Raw genomic sequence first — 14992 nt, 5'->3', positions numbered from 1 at the left:
CAACTAATAGGGGGGAAAAAGACTTTAGTTGGGGGCAGCCCTAGCTACATATTTCAGATGTGCCTATTTTCGAACCAGCATGTCACAAAAGGCATTCTGGGTTGAGCGCTGAACGGAATGAGCTTTAGAAATTAACGGAATCTTCAGAAAGGCATTAAATATTACCGCTCTTTATGCACACCGAACTGGTCACAATATGACCTCATGTTGGTTTTAAAAACATAGGATAATTCAACATATAAATAATACTTTTAATGGGCCACTTAAAGTGTTTATTACAAATAAATAACTAGATGCCAAAGAAAATAAATGTAAATGAACAAAAATATGCATTCCATTTCCAATCCAAAATATGCAAACATGCTTCTGTAAGCTTTCATTTTATTGCAATTTTATCAATGAACAAAATCTCTAGTCTTTTACATGCATCTCAAAGATCATCTTTAATTGCGAGTGAGTGACGGTGTTTTGACTAGAGCGGCAGTTGAGCTTGTGCCGTCCCTCATTTATGTGCAATTAGTTCAATATTTTTATTTTATTTTTTATTATCTATTGGATTTCTTTATTCAGTAGGTATATGCTATTCAATGTTTAGGTTCTATGTTCGCAAAGAACCTATTAAAGCACTAAGACATGGGAACAGTATAGCTAACATTCACATTTGAATATTTATCGCAAGTCATATCGTCATCGCAATATTAAACAATGTTATCGCACGTTCCATTTCATATGGATTTTTTGACCAGGAAACTTGTATGTATAGAGCCAAAAAGCTTAAGTACACTGGAAAGTTCATCAAAGTTTATACTAAAAACATATTAAACCATATGTCATGTGAATAAAGTAGCAAGTACCTCATTCTTTTCGAGGCTGTAGTCCTCCATCATCTTGTCTCCTTGCTCCTGGAAAGTGATGATGATGAGAGCTACAAAGATGTTTACGAAGAAGAAGGGGAAGACAACGAAGTACACCACGTAAAAGATGGACATTTCCATCCGGTACCCCGGGCTCGGGCCCTGGTTCTCATAAGTGGAGTCCACCGAGTGCTTCAACACCCTGAAAGAGGCAAGAAAAGAAGAGGCGATGACTCAAAAGGAGAGATAATAAGCCACCAAAGGTGACACAAAAGTGCTCGTTTGTGAATGAATATCAACTCACTGTGGCCATCCCTCTCCAGTGGACACAGTAAAGAGAGTAAGCAGGGCCCAAAGCACGTTGTCGTAGTGGAAATCGTACTTCTTCCACTCCCGCTTCTGCGATTTGACCTCGTTACGCTCATATACCAAATACTCGCCCCTGAAACACAAATACACATGAAGGCCCATTCACACAACGGATGATAACTATAATGATAAAGTTTTAGTAATCATTCTTATTCTATAACGGTTCTATAAGAGGGACGGCACAGAGGAACAATATTGTTGGAACCACTTTCAGAATATTATTTTTTCCAGCTGATGAAAGATAAAAACTATTTCCTAACTTTAAAGAACTCAAACATTTAAGTGGCAAATGACATGCTTATATCAAATAGACTGTTATTATGCATTGGTGTGGATGCTAATAGTATCAGCCCTCAGCTGATGTTGATGTTGACATGTTGTGTTTTGGCCTGAAGCTCCACCCTACACCTCTCAACCAATCACGAAGTCAGTAGTGTTTTGGCACCCGGGTTGCCAGATCTGCTCTAGTTACCACAGCTGCAGCTACAAACATTCCTGTGGATCCTGCAGCCTATCTGGCAACCTCAAGTCAGGGGGAGGGGAAGAGGGGATACACCGCTCTACAGTCATTTGAAAGTGATTGCAGTACCAGTTTTGGCCACAATCTTACATGAACTTCCTTTAAGAGTATTGTTGTGGACCATGTCGCCAAATTCATGTCACTTTTGAAAAACTGTTGCATGCCAAAATGCATGTCGTCTCTCCTTACCTGCAGTCACGGGCAAACTCTTTGGACTCGTCGGTACAGTAGAAGAATCGTCCCTTAAAAAGCTGCACGGCCACCACAGCGAAGATGAACATGAACAGCATGTAGACAATGAGGATGTTCAACACGTTCTTTAAAGAGTTTACTACACAGTCAAACACCGCCTGGGAGAAAGAGACATTAATGAAATCAGTATAGTGCAATAATATAACTAACAAAACATGGGGAAATAGGCTGATGTGATAACGTGTCGCAGCTGTGTAAGTGTACTCTATGTGTGTCACTTTGACTGTACTTTTAGTTTAGGAAGACGTTTGATGGTCTTGAGTGGACGTAGCACCCTTAGGACCCTCAGAGACTTGATGACACTGATGTCTTTTCCCTTACTGCTCCCCCTGTGGAGTGGAAGCAAACAACAGGACATCAACATGATGTACGATGAGACCGAAAGAGTGATAAGGACATTTTGAAAGACTTTCTCCATCACCTTTCACTTTTAGACCATTCTTTTAGCTTCCATTTTACTCTTAATGTAGAAGATAGTTTCAATATCACCATGCAAATGTTAATACTGTAGTGTGTATCATGTTGTATACTAATTTCTTGAGGAATCATTTTTTTATTTTTTTGTCTTCAAGCAAGTTGTCACAGGCCTTCAGATTCACAACCACCGATGGTTTTCGGTCTACTTGTTGCCTTCTCTGGACATTCCAAAATCATAACACATTCAAGTAAGTATCAAAACTGTCAGGCATTTTCTGGTGCAATGCCCAGCCAAACCTCTTTCTTTCTTTTTTTTTGTTTTTAGCTGTGTTAGAGCAGACAAGGGAATGGAGGTCTGGGATATGGAGGCTGTTTGTGTTAATTGTAGGTAACATGACAAGACTGAGGGTTTACTGAGATGCAGAAGGCTAGCGGACTTGAGTCCAACTGTATCTTGTCCCTAGAAGAACTTGAGGAAGCTCAAACCAGGAGACAAAGACAAGTTACAAGGACATTTCATTGCATTCAAACAAATAAGGGAAACAAAAGGAAAAACTGTCACCAAACTTCCTGCCACCAAAGCACATTTGGATTTTTACAAGAAAATATACTAGCCATTTTGAAGAATTTTTGACTGGCAAGCTTGATTATTGTGCCATATTCTGTCTACACTGGAAAGCGTCAAAGTTAAATATCTTAAAATATTCAGATCACATATATGGACCAATCAGCTGTAAGATCAAGGTGATAAAAATAATTAGGCCTACATAATTGCTCAAAGAAACCAGGGGGAATAAAAATATTATAAAAATGTATAAAAGTAAATGAATGCTTAGTAAATAAATAAAAACAAACAAATACAATTATAAAAAGTTATATAATGAGGTTAATGATGAGTTTATTTAAATACTGTATATAGTTAGTGCTGTCAAATCACGATTTATATCTAACATAAAAGTTGGTTTATATATATATATATGTGTGTGTGCGTGCGTGCGTGCGTGCGTGCGTGTGTGTGTGTGTGTGTGTGTGTCTGTTTATGTATGTACACACACATATTATATAAACAAACTTTTATGTTAGATACGATTAATTACAATTAATTGATTTGACAGCACTATATATAACTAATTATATTCATAGTAAAACAATAGCATTTAATATTTGTTTTAAAGTGTTTAAATATTTGTTTTTGTGTAAGTTTAAATATAACATTTAAAAAATATATTTTATTTTACACAGATAAAAAAGTGGCTTGAGTACAAAAAGTGAACAAAAAGTAGAGTAGACTAGTCTAGTTAATTATAATGTTAGTGATCTTGCACCCAGTGTAGACAGAGTTAGCCATCAAGCATGAATCCTTATTGAGCCAAGCTCTGTGAATGTGGCAGAGGTATTTTTTAAGTATTTACACAGGTCCCAAACAGAAAGAGAGGAGAAATCTTCAATCAAGCGGCCAAGGCAGCTGTCTTTAACTATGAACTTTCAGGAAAGTCCCAGCTGAAGACGGGCCAGCTCACGGCAGATTGATTGAGTCAGAGCACTGGAAAAGTTCCAGGTACCGATATTCAATTACTCGCTCCAGACTGTGCTCAGAGAAAGGTGTGCAGTACCGTAAGCAGTGTACAAAAGTATGATCTCTTCTGTAACTTTGTGTTCAGACGTTTAGGTCCACAGATGGACCCGTTATAACCAAAGTCACGGCAGAATAAAACAAGCAGTGGAATGGAGAGAACCAGAGTGGATGAGCAAAGAGGAAGGGAGGAGGAGGGATGTTCGGGAAGGGAAAAAGAAAGAAAGAGAGAGAAGCCATCGCGTGAGCTGGACGGTAGCCGTGCGACAATAAAGAGGGGAGACTTTTACCGAGAGAGGCTCCTGTTGATCACCAAGGCGTAGACATAAGAGAGGGTCAGAGACAGACAGCGGAAGAGAGAAAGAGACAGAAAAGAGAGGAATACACACACCACACAGAAAAAGAGAAAGAGAGACAGAAAAAGAAACAAGATACTGGGAGTGGTCTAGCAGAGGAACAACATCAATATGAGAGACAGACAGACAGAGAAAAAGGACCAAACAAAAAACTCAGGCGAATGATTAAAAGAGTTGAAAGCCCCCGTGTTTAGATATTTCAAACTGCAGACCAAGTCAATCTAAATTAAAGACACACCAAGCAATGTTTTAAACCTATAATAGGACTTTTGACAAGTTAATAAAAAATATAGCAAAATTGATCACGGTTGACAAATACACCTGAATTGGTGCTTTTTTTTGATATCCCCTCCAAGTTATCAATATTAAAACTTTGCTTAGTGCGTTTTTAGGTAATGTATTCCAAAAAAATATGTATAGTCACAAATAATTGACCCTTTGCCAAGCGCTGCCTACTTGGTTACTTTTATCTGCTTACAGAAGCTTTGCAGAACGTCCCATAGGAGTGAATTGGAGATTTTCATGAAATTCACCTATATATGTTTATTTGTTTAATAATGTCTGTAAAATGATGGGTAAAACTATCAAACAAAAATTTCCACCATACGCGCATTTTAGTCAGCAACAGTTGCTTTTGTCAGTAATGTTGGATGCAGGGATTAGCTAAGGGTCAATCAGTCTTAAAATTCTGATAAAAATCCTAAAAACGTTAGAAAGAAGCTGTTGAGAGATCTGATAAATGTAAGTAGTGTACAGTTCTAAGATAAGATCATATCTATCTGTTCATTTCATAAACAAGCTCAACTGGAAGGTCTGATCTATATCCTCTAGAAATTTAGGTAACACTTTAGAATAATGGTCATAAGTTAACATTAGTTAACTACAGTAGTTAACATGAACTAATAATGAACTGCACTTATTAAAGCATTTATTTATCTTTGTTAATGATAATTTCAACATTTACTAACACATTATTAAAATCTTGTTAACATTAGCACTGTGAACTAACATGAACAACCCATGAACAGCTGTATTTGTATTAACTAATGTTAACAATGAAGAACAAATACAGTTACACATGTACTGCTCGTTAGTTCATGTTAGTTAGTTACTAGTAACTATATAATAACTAATGACCATTATTCTAAAGTGTTACTGAAATTTGTTGGATGCAAGCTTGTAGTGTACAGTGATAATAATATTTGCCTTGTTTTGCCCTTGAGGGAAAAAAAAGTTATATATATATATAACTTTAAAAAAATTATAATAATATAATCCTGAAAACGTTTCTACGTTTCTACGTTATAGGATTATATTATAATAATACATATATAATAATATATTTTATTATAAATATTATTGATCTGTTGATCAAATTTAGCTGCTTTATTATGGATTAACTCATGCTCGCAATTGCCACACACACACACACACACACACACACACACACACACATGGCTGCTCTTTGCTGTATTGAATGAATCATTCTCATATACTAACCCCAGCTACAGTGCTTAATTTGTAAATGAGTAATTGCCAGATCAACAATTAGAAGGCGCTGTGACACTAACCATATAGTTTCAGTTTTCCCGGAACATACAACTGTAAGACTGCATGGCCATAACTACAGCCTAGTGTATTATTTTGTCACATATACAGCTACGTTTAGACCAAAAATCATTCAGTTGATCGGTGATATTCTCTCCCCGATGACAACGTTCCCTCTTCCATTACATCGATTTCTGATTCCGACTGATCTTATTAGTTTTAGCAGTTACTTTGGGATCTCATTTGATCAGAAACACCATCAGCTTTACTCATGGATATGGAAAATACAAATATGCTTGAAAGTTTTGACAATTTGGCAATATTAACTTATTTTTATTAGAATAATTAATCTGGTATATACACTCTCACCAAACTGTATGCTTTACTGCATGCAAGAAAATATGCAGTAAGCACCAACCTTTGAGAGAAGAATATAGTCTATATGCTGAGGGCCAATGACAAAACCTCCAAATATATCTGCATTAACTCACGTTCGCTCTGTCTCGCTGTCTTTCACCCGGACACACTATAACCCGGACGTCACAATAATGCATTTATTCATGCCAGATCGTTTAAAAACAAATGCCGGAATGCAAAAATCTAAAATCTGACATTCTCAGGAACAGGATCCGCCTCAAATTAAGCACTGCCCTGCCAGATATTTGGCAGGTCTTTACTCTGGGCCTGTCCGAATCAATAACTGAGGAAGAACTTGTCACACTTATAGATTAGGACAACCCACTGCAGTAGGAGAGAATCCTCCCACTGCCATGCCAACTCTGAGAGCAGGGGGAGATTCTTGCCACCTTAGCCTTGAATCAGCACACTGTATCAGACACTGGAGCCAGAATGGAGGTGGAATCTATAACTGACTGCAGTGGAGCCAAAATGGCCGCCACAGTGCATTCGCCTCAAGGTGGCATTGTGGGACGGTATTTCTTTGAGTGACTTTCAAGCAGCACATATAATCCACAACTGCACTTTAACAACCCAAACTTACAGCACCTATTTGTTTACATGCTTTGCAGGTATTTGTAATGACTTCATCTTTATTATAAAAATGAAGGTGCCAAAAGCATAAACATTTGTTGAGTCGTTTTGCTCTTATTGTGAGACTATAACACAAGGGTAAGCCTTTCCTCCACCAAACCAAGGTATTCTGGGTAATCAGAGATGCTTGTGTGTCATATGACCATGCCTATACCCAGAATGCATCCATTTTAAAAGCATTATTTAGTGGAGAGAACAAGACTTAAAGCAATAGTTCACTCACAAATAACATTTTGTTATTATTTATTCACCCTTATGTTCTATCAAACCTATACATTTTTTTTAAAATATTGAAACAGGCATATTGAAAAAACAACAACATATAGGTTTGGAACAGCATGGCAGTGAGTAAATAATCATATATATGAAAGGGTATAACCTTTCATTTCACATGTGTGTGAGTGTGAGAGAGAGAATGAGATGAAGAACAGAAGATGACCAAAAACACCAATTGGGAATGAGATGCAACTGTCAACCTGGAGTCTTCTTTTCTTGTATTCCTTTGCCATATCCTTCTATATATCTTGTTCTCTCTATCTCTTCACATCTCTTGCAGTCTCTCTTTTTCACTCACTTTGTCAGACTCAACAAATGGAGGCCCAAATGATAAACAGCTTGACAGCTGGAGTCTTTCCAAGGCAGCTTAGTGCTGATGGAGAGGAGAGGAGAGGACAGACGAGGAGGGGAAAGGAAAGAAGAGGAGAGGTGGGGAAAGGAAAAGAAAGGAAAGAAGAGGAGAGAAGAGGAGAGGAGAGGAAAGGAAAGGTAAGGAGGATTGGATGGGGAAGAATTGTTTTGGGGAATGAGAACAGGAAGAGACAGGACAGAAACAGGGCTGATAGGGTGGAAGGGGTTCATTTAGATTAGGGTAAGGGGAGGTGAATGAAAACTGGGCATTACGTGTGGAGTGATTTTTTTAAACTCAAAGCAGCATTTAAACATATCAGGCCATGTGTATTTGAACACACTGTATGGTCTGATAGGTTTCACTACAGGCATTCTGCTAATCCATATCAGCATACCATGTGCCTTCTCTTGGCAAATATTTCAGTAAATATAGGCAGAAAAAACTGGCTATCACATTCTAATATAGACTGCGTAAACCCAGCCTGATCTGCCGGCGATTTGATTTAGCCCTGCAGCTCAGGCTGGAAACCTGTACATTAATTTCTACTGCTTCTGTTACACATTTGCAGGAACCAATCACAGACTGGCTTATCCACCTGGAACGCTATTGGCGGATTTTAACACGATGACGGATAGAGAAATGATGGGCTGTTGCCCGTTGATCATGCCTCTTGTGTTGTCTGATTGGTTGAAGGACTATCCAATTGCATACAGAATCATTTGAGTTATGCTCGTTGATCATGCCTCTTGTGCAGTAGAAAATACAGAGCAGACTCCCCAGACCAATGTTCAATGTTAAAAGATTGAGCTTGGTGTGGTGATAGCCAGACAAATTCTAATCCGCTGATTTGGTGCTCAAGAAACATTTCTTATTAATATTTTTGTGGAAACAGTGATACACTTTTATAAAGAGAAAGCATTAGTATTAATAAGTATTAATACAATAATTAGCTTCAATCTCAAATCTGCATATTAAATTTGAGGCCAGTGCATGTATGCTGATAGTTTGACTGATGTAAATAATCATGTCCACCTTCCTCAGTCCCTGATTTTTATTGCTTGTTGGGGCCAATGTTGCTTGTAAAGGTTTTTGGATAGCAAAGTGTTAACAATGACAAAACAGTTTGACAAACAGTAAAGCAAATGACAACTTAAAGGGTTAGTTAACCCAAAAATGAAAATTCTGCCATTAATTACTTAACAACCCCTTAACGTCATTCCAAACCAGTAAGTTCATCTTCGGAACACAAATTAAGATATTTTTAATGAAATCCAAGAACTCTCAGACCTCTTCATAGATAGCAATGTATTCAATACTTTAAAGGTCCACGTGACTCCAGTGGTTCAACCTTAATCTTATGAAGCAACAAAAATATTTTTTGTTCACAAAAAACAAACAACATAACGACCAGTCTCCTACTCAGTTTTACGGTGTGAATACAGTGCAGTGCTTTCAAATCTCTACGGCAGAACGGCGGCTCACCATTGGCTAGCTCCTGCGTCAGCATCGCACGCATGTGTCGTGCTCAGAATGAACATCATCGGCCAATGGTAAGCCGCCATTCTGCAGTAGCGCTTTGAAAGGGGTGAGACGCCTTGGTGGTCCTTGCCACCTTTTCTGGGCCTTTAAAGTGTAATTACATTGCTGTCTATGGAGGGGTGTGAGAGCTCTCGGATTTCATCAAAAATATCATAATTTGGGTTCCGAAGATGAACTTACTGGTTTGGAACGTCATGAGGGTCGTTAAGTAATTAATGACAGAATTTTCATTTTTGGGTGAACTAACCCTTTAAGACAATTTCAAAAGGCTCTTGGTTAGCTAGTAAGTTGCTATTTAAAATGGATTTTTCAGATTTACGAGCAGCATGTGATTTGAAGGTGATTATTTCTAGTAAGGTCACATGTTATGATATTGGCTAAATGCGCAGCCCGAAATATAATTTGAACTGAATATGAACATGCAATAATGTAAGCACATGCAATCACACAAAATCAACAAATAGATGCCTATATTAAAATAAAAAAAGGTCTGAAACTATTCACAAGATTTTTATTTACTTACCTATTTTGTTTTCCTATTATTATTTACACTTTTTCTATACTTTTACTGCCACAAAGACTAGTGTTATGCCATTTATGACACCCAGCAATCCACCACATAATCTTACACATTTTTTCTTGTATACACACATCTGGCCTATAAGGGTGAGGAGGATGTACTAGATCATACATGCACAACAGACACTTACAAGAATAATAAAAAAAAATGCTAAACAAGAGTAAAAATCATTCCACGCTCAAAGCCCCATTAGTAGTTCACTTGCTCTCCTTTCTTAGTGACTAGCTGATCTTCCCGCTCTGGGGTTCAGCTTTATTCTTCAACCACTCTCTTTATATCCCCAGGCTGCTGCTCCCCCAGGCCGTGCAAAGGAAAGAAACCAGAGTACCTGTGGCAGGACGGGCTCTCGCTGATCCAGACATGGAAACCGCCTGGGCACTAAAGGGCTACAGGTGCCTGGAGACCCCTCACCCCCACAGGGCCCCAAAGGGCTCAAAACTACCCTTCTCAGCAGGGGGAAAGTTTGAGGGGACAAGGTTATGGTGAATACTTGGTTGGTGGAGTAATGACAAATGGAAAAGAGCCCTGATACTCCAACAAAACAAACATTTGGCTTATGTTTACCCAATTCTGTAAATGACATATCATGGTAGAGCTTGAAATAGCTCTTCTATATCATCTCTTTAATATAGAAAAATATATAAATTAAATGTATTTAAAACTAAAAATGTATTCTGGATGCCATTAATCACGATAGATTTTTCCCTAGCACTAATAAATAAATAGCTATATTACTGAAAGTAATTTAGATTTATTTGAAAGTAAAATGTTTTTTAGTTTTGCATTGTCAGTATACCTTAGTCTCAGATATTTATCCTAAACTTATTTTTAAGAAATAAAAAAATCACAAATGACAGTTTGAAATGACATAAAAAGAATGTGCTGTACAATAAATGTGGATATTACAGGCCACATAATTTGCACTTAGAATAATTTAATGAGAAATGTTTTAATATGGAAATATCCAAGTGTGGTATTTTTGGATTTTTGGAGTTGTTTTCCTCAGAACAATGTAAAGATCTCGTTTGAAACTCACATGTCAGATTAGTGCGGACATTAGGAGAAAATTTTGAAAAATATTTCTGAGATTTGAGAAAATTCTCCATTTGCTCCATTTGTAATTTCATTAAGATCCCATTTTGCGTTTGTTGGTTTTGACTGGAGTTGTTTCAGATAATCTAAAGTTTATGAATTGATTGAATGTCGGTTAAAGAAGGAAATAAAGAAAAGTTGTTTTAGCACCAGGAGGAAGGACAGAATATGAGATGATATACAGGATGAATGGTGGGGGACGAAAGACAGACGGACAAATAGAAGTGTCGGACACAGTATAATGGAGGGCAGAAGTTTGTGTGCATCACAGAACTAATGGTAGGAGTTGAATGCGAAAGAAATGGGGGTCTGGCCAAGAAGAAAGCTGGGAGAGCTCATTGGTGACAGAGAGAATATAGAGGCAGACAGGCCGGTCTTGACAGAAAGCGAGTATTTGTGTGAGTGTGTGTAAAGAAAGACCTTCATATTTGTGGCTGATTGAGTGAGACTGAATGTAAGTGACATGAGAAACAAGAGAGCTGAGAAAAAGAGCATGTAGTGCTGACAGGAGAAGAAAAGAGGCAGAGACCAAGAGAGAAAGGGGCGGAAAATATTGAAGAGGCTCCAGGGTGGCAGTGGGGCAACAGGGTGGAAGAAGAAAAGATAAGGGGCAGCAGGCAGTACTGTGGGTCAGGAAACGGTGGAGTAGAGGGCACTTACGTGAAGGCAAAGGCTACCAGGGCACCACTAACCACTACAAAGTCCAGAAAGTTCCAAAGGTCACGAAAATATGAGCCCTCATGCAAAACCAAGCCTAACACAACCATCTGAAACACAGAGCAGAGAATTAAAGCAAACAGATAAAATGACACACCAAGAAGCCACCACACAAATCATCTCGTGCACACTTTACCTTGATGAGCATTTCAAACGTGAACACACCAGTGAATACATAGTCAAAGTAACGCAAAACCTGGAAAACAAAGCAAATGCGTTGAAAATGTTTGCCATTAAATGCAGTCTATATGAGAACAAAACAACCACAAAGTGAAATCTGACTGTTCCAAAATACTGCAGATTTTAAACATCTAAAATATTTCTGGTTGGTTATTTGAAAGTAAAATGTGTTTTTGTTTCATGTTATATGTCATAAAAGTAATCTTGCCTCAAATGTTTCTCTTTAACTCCCTTTAGAGAAATAAATGAGACAATTACTGACATACAAAATGAATGTTCTATGTAATAAACATGGACGTCGGAATTTGATGAGAAATGTTGGAGTTCATATTAAAATCTTTAACTGTGGTAAACTGAGCGCAGCTTGTTAAGTTCTCAAGCGTATCTAAAACGTATTTGTCCAAAATACTGCACCACATAGCTAGCTTAAAGTTAAACACCTAAAATTGTTCCGGTTGGTGGTATTTTCAAGTGGGCAGAACATTACTCTAGAAATGTTCGAACACAAAAAAAAAAAACATTCAGAACATTAGTCTTACGTTGTTTCGAGGTGATTCTGGCCACACAGGATCTTCAGCCGCTAATGCAATACTGCTCATAGCGATGACTGACAGAATACACATCTCGAAATAACGTAGCGTCAGTATGTAGTGACAGCATCTCCGGAACCTGAAAACTCACATTGGTTATGATAAATAACATTTACTTTGCACACATGCACTTGCACAGTTGAACACACACTTACGGGTTGGTCGTGGATAGGATGAAACAGGAACTGAATGGGGGAATGGGTTTGGGGCCGTCTTCGTCGCCACCATTGTCTTCCTCCTCCTCTTTCTTCTCTCCTTCTTTAGCTAGCTCTGTGTTGGCATTTTTGTTCACTGCACAATGAAGGGAATATGGCAAAAAAAGTAATGTTCCACAAACATAAGTATCAAACAGTCCAACATCAGCTTTAAATCATCATTTCAGCAAATATAGTCCACCAAGATCAAATACATACAATATTGCCATATTAATTTTTTCAGCAACCAATTTCAAGCTGCATTTAACACATTTGACCACATTTAAAACTAGTTTCTTTTAAAATCAATGCTATTAAATGTGAACATTAAAATGTATTCACCTTCATGTTAGTCGTATAGGCTTGGAAAGATATGAGGGTCCTGTTATCCCATTAAATATTCCTAAAGTTTTCTATAATCACACATGCACATGTGCAACCCTCACCTTGTAACTTGGCATTAAATGAGGGGTAAATCGGGGGCATATCTATGGCAGTGTGGTCGAGTTTGCTGGAGGTTTTGGTGGAGTCTGTCAGAATGAGACTGCTGTCATGGAGATCTGGTCCACGCAGATTCAGCAGGTTATTGGCCTGCTCTGGGTCACAGTAGGGGTCATAAAGATCAGGATCAGGGTCATGGATGGCCATCTTGCTGCTGTTTCGCAGGTTGTCAAGATCCTCGCTGTACTGGCTCTCCGTGTGAGGAAGACCTGGCTGAATTGGACGAGCCATCGATAAACTAGCCTCTCTTAAAATAAATAAATAAATAAAAAAAATGGGGGAAAAGAGGTTAACAGCTGAAACAACAGCTAATTTGAATCTGAAGTTTAGATCTGTAAGGAAGTGAATGTAACAACACTATTAACATTTCATTCGATTCATTTAAATGATTCTTGAAAATTATTCACTGATTCAATTCAATTCATCAAGTTCCTGTTTCAAACGTACGCAGACACAAAATTTAGACACTCACTTTCTAGCTTGATGCTGTCGACTCCGTTCCCTATCCCTCCTTCCATCTCCATCCCCATGGTTTCCATGGCGATGCCTCCTCTGCCTCTTCTCTTGGCCCTCCTCCCCTTCTCCTCCTGTCTCTCCTCTGCTGTGGTGTTCTCTGTGTCTCCTCCCTCTTTCTCCTCCATCTTCATCCCTCCTCCGGTGCTGGTGGTGTCGGGGTCGCCTCTGCTCCCCTGCACCCTCCATGTCCTCGCCTCCTCTCTGGGCACATTCGCACCCTGCCTCCCCCAGCTCTGGGTGGTGTAGTGACTGGTGGCTGGAGTGAGTGTGGTGGTGGTGATGATGATGATGACTGTGATGGTGGTGGTATCGGGGCTGGTGCTGCAAGTATTCTTCACCCCTCTGCTGGTTCAGCTCCTGGGGGTTTGGTTCACCCGGTCGGGGCTTGTTGGTATTGTTGTTGCGGTTCTCCTGAGGATTAACAACTAGTGGGCGGTCCAAGTGGGTCTTCATGTCAGGACGGTTGCGGTAGTTCATCTAGATATACAAAAAGTTGATTTGATCAATTACATTTTTTTACTTTCCTAAGTAAAAGAGTAGTGAACATGAAATGGACCCATTTAGTTTTTTTTGTGAACTGGGAAAGGTTAGTCTGACATTAACAACTTTATTCAATCATTTCTTCTCTTCTCTGATACAGAAGAGAAGACATTTTTGTTTGTTTTTTGCACACATAAAATATTTTTGTCGCTTCATAAAATTACGGTTGAACCCCTGTAGTCATATGTCACATGTCTTTACTACCTTTCTGGGCCTTGAGAGTGTTAATTAAATTGCTATCTATGGAGGGGTCTGAGAGTTCTCGGATTTCATCAAAAATATCTTAATTTATGTTCCGAAGATGAACGAAGGTCTTACAGGTTTGGAATGATATGAGCGAAATTAATGACAGAATTTTTTGTTTTTGTTTTTGCGTAACACCCTTTTAAAATAATGGTCGATCTAAAATAATTATTTATAATTATATCTAATGTTAAAATGTTATATTATTTTGGCAAAATAAGTTATTTTAACTAAATAAGTCAAATAAAATACTAAAAACCAAAGTCAATACTTTTAAACGCTCACAAGATTATAATTATTATTATATTATTATATTATATATTAAAATATATAATATTTTAAATTTGCTAAAGATTACATTTAACTGTGTTTTAATTAGTGTTACAGTTTAAAAGTGATGGGTTTGGCAAGATTTTAAGTATTATTACAATTTAAAATTCAAATGTATATTTTCAGCATCAATACTCCAGTCTTCAGTGTCACATGATCCTTCAGAAATCATTCAATAAGCTGATTTGGAGCTGAATTTTTTATTTTTATTTATGCTGCTTAATATTTTTGTGGAAACATTTTTTTAAGGATTCTTTGATGAACAGAAAGTTCAAAAGAACAGTATTTATTTGAAATATAATTTTGTAACAATGTTAAAGTCTTCACTGTCCTTTCATTTAAAAGAATGCATCCTTGCTGAATAAAAGTTTTCTTAAAAGATCTCAACACAACATCATCAATC

The 14992-nt window shown here is 37.8% G+C and overlaps 1 protein-coding gene and 1 long non-coding RNA gene across 2 annotated transcripts in view; one reads left to right on the top strand and one right to left on the bottom strand.

Moving 5' to 3' along the window:
• cacna1ab (calcium channel, voltage-dependent, P/Q type, alpha 1A subunit, b) overlaps positions 1-14992 on the bottom strand; it is a 162040-nt gene that overhangs the window by 52412 nt on the left and 94636 nt on the right. Inside the window, 11 exon segments of the mRNA XM_067432376.1 lie at positions 855-1056; positions 1159-1296; positions 1933-2093; positions 2225-2324; positions 4276-4287; positions 11439-11545; positions 11632-11691; positions 12215-12344; positions 12421-12556; positions 12906-13207; positions 13433-13953. Coding sequence (XP_067288477.1) covers positions 855-1056; positions 1159-1296; positions 1933-2093; positions 2225-2324; positions 4276-4287; positions 11439-11545; positions 11632-11691; positions 12215-12344; positions 12421-12556; positions 12906-13207; positions 13433-13953 — 1869 coding nt within the window.
• On the top strand, positions 9348-11242 carry LOC137058877 (uncharacterized). The gene is made up of 2 exons (XR_010900874.1): positions 9348-11151; positions 11182-11242. It is a non-coding gene; the product is annotated as an uncharacterized lncRNA (long non-coding RNA).

Source organism: Pseudorasbora parva, chromosome 22, assembly GCF_024679245.1.
Source record: "Pseudorasbora parva isolate DD20220531a chromosome 22, ASM2467924v1, whole genome shotgun sequence".
Lineage (NCBI taxonomy): Eukaryota > Metazoa > Chordata > Actinopteri > Cypriniformes > Gobionidae > Pseudorasbora > Pseudorasbora parva.
This window is presented reverse-complemented; position numbering and strand designations above follow the sequence as displayed.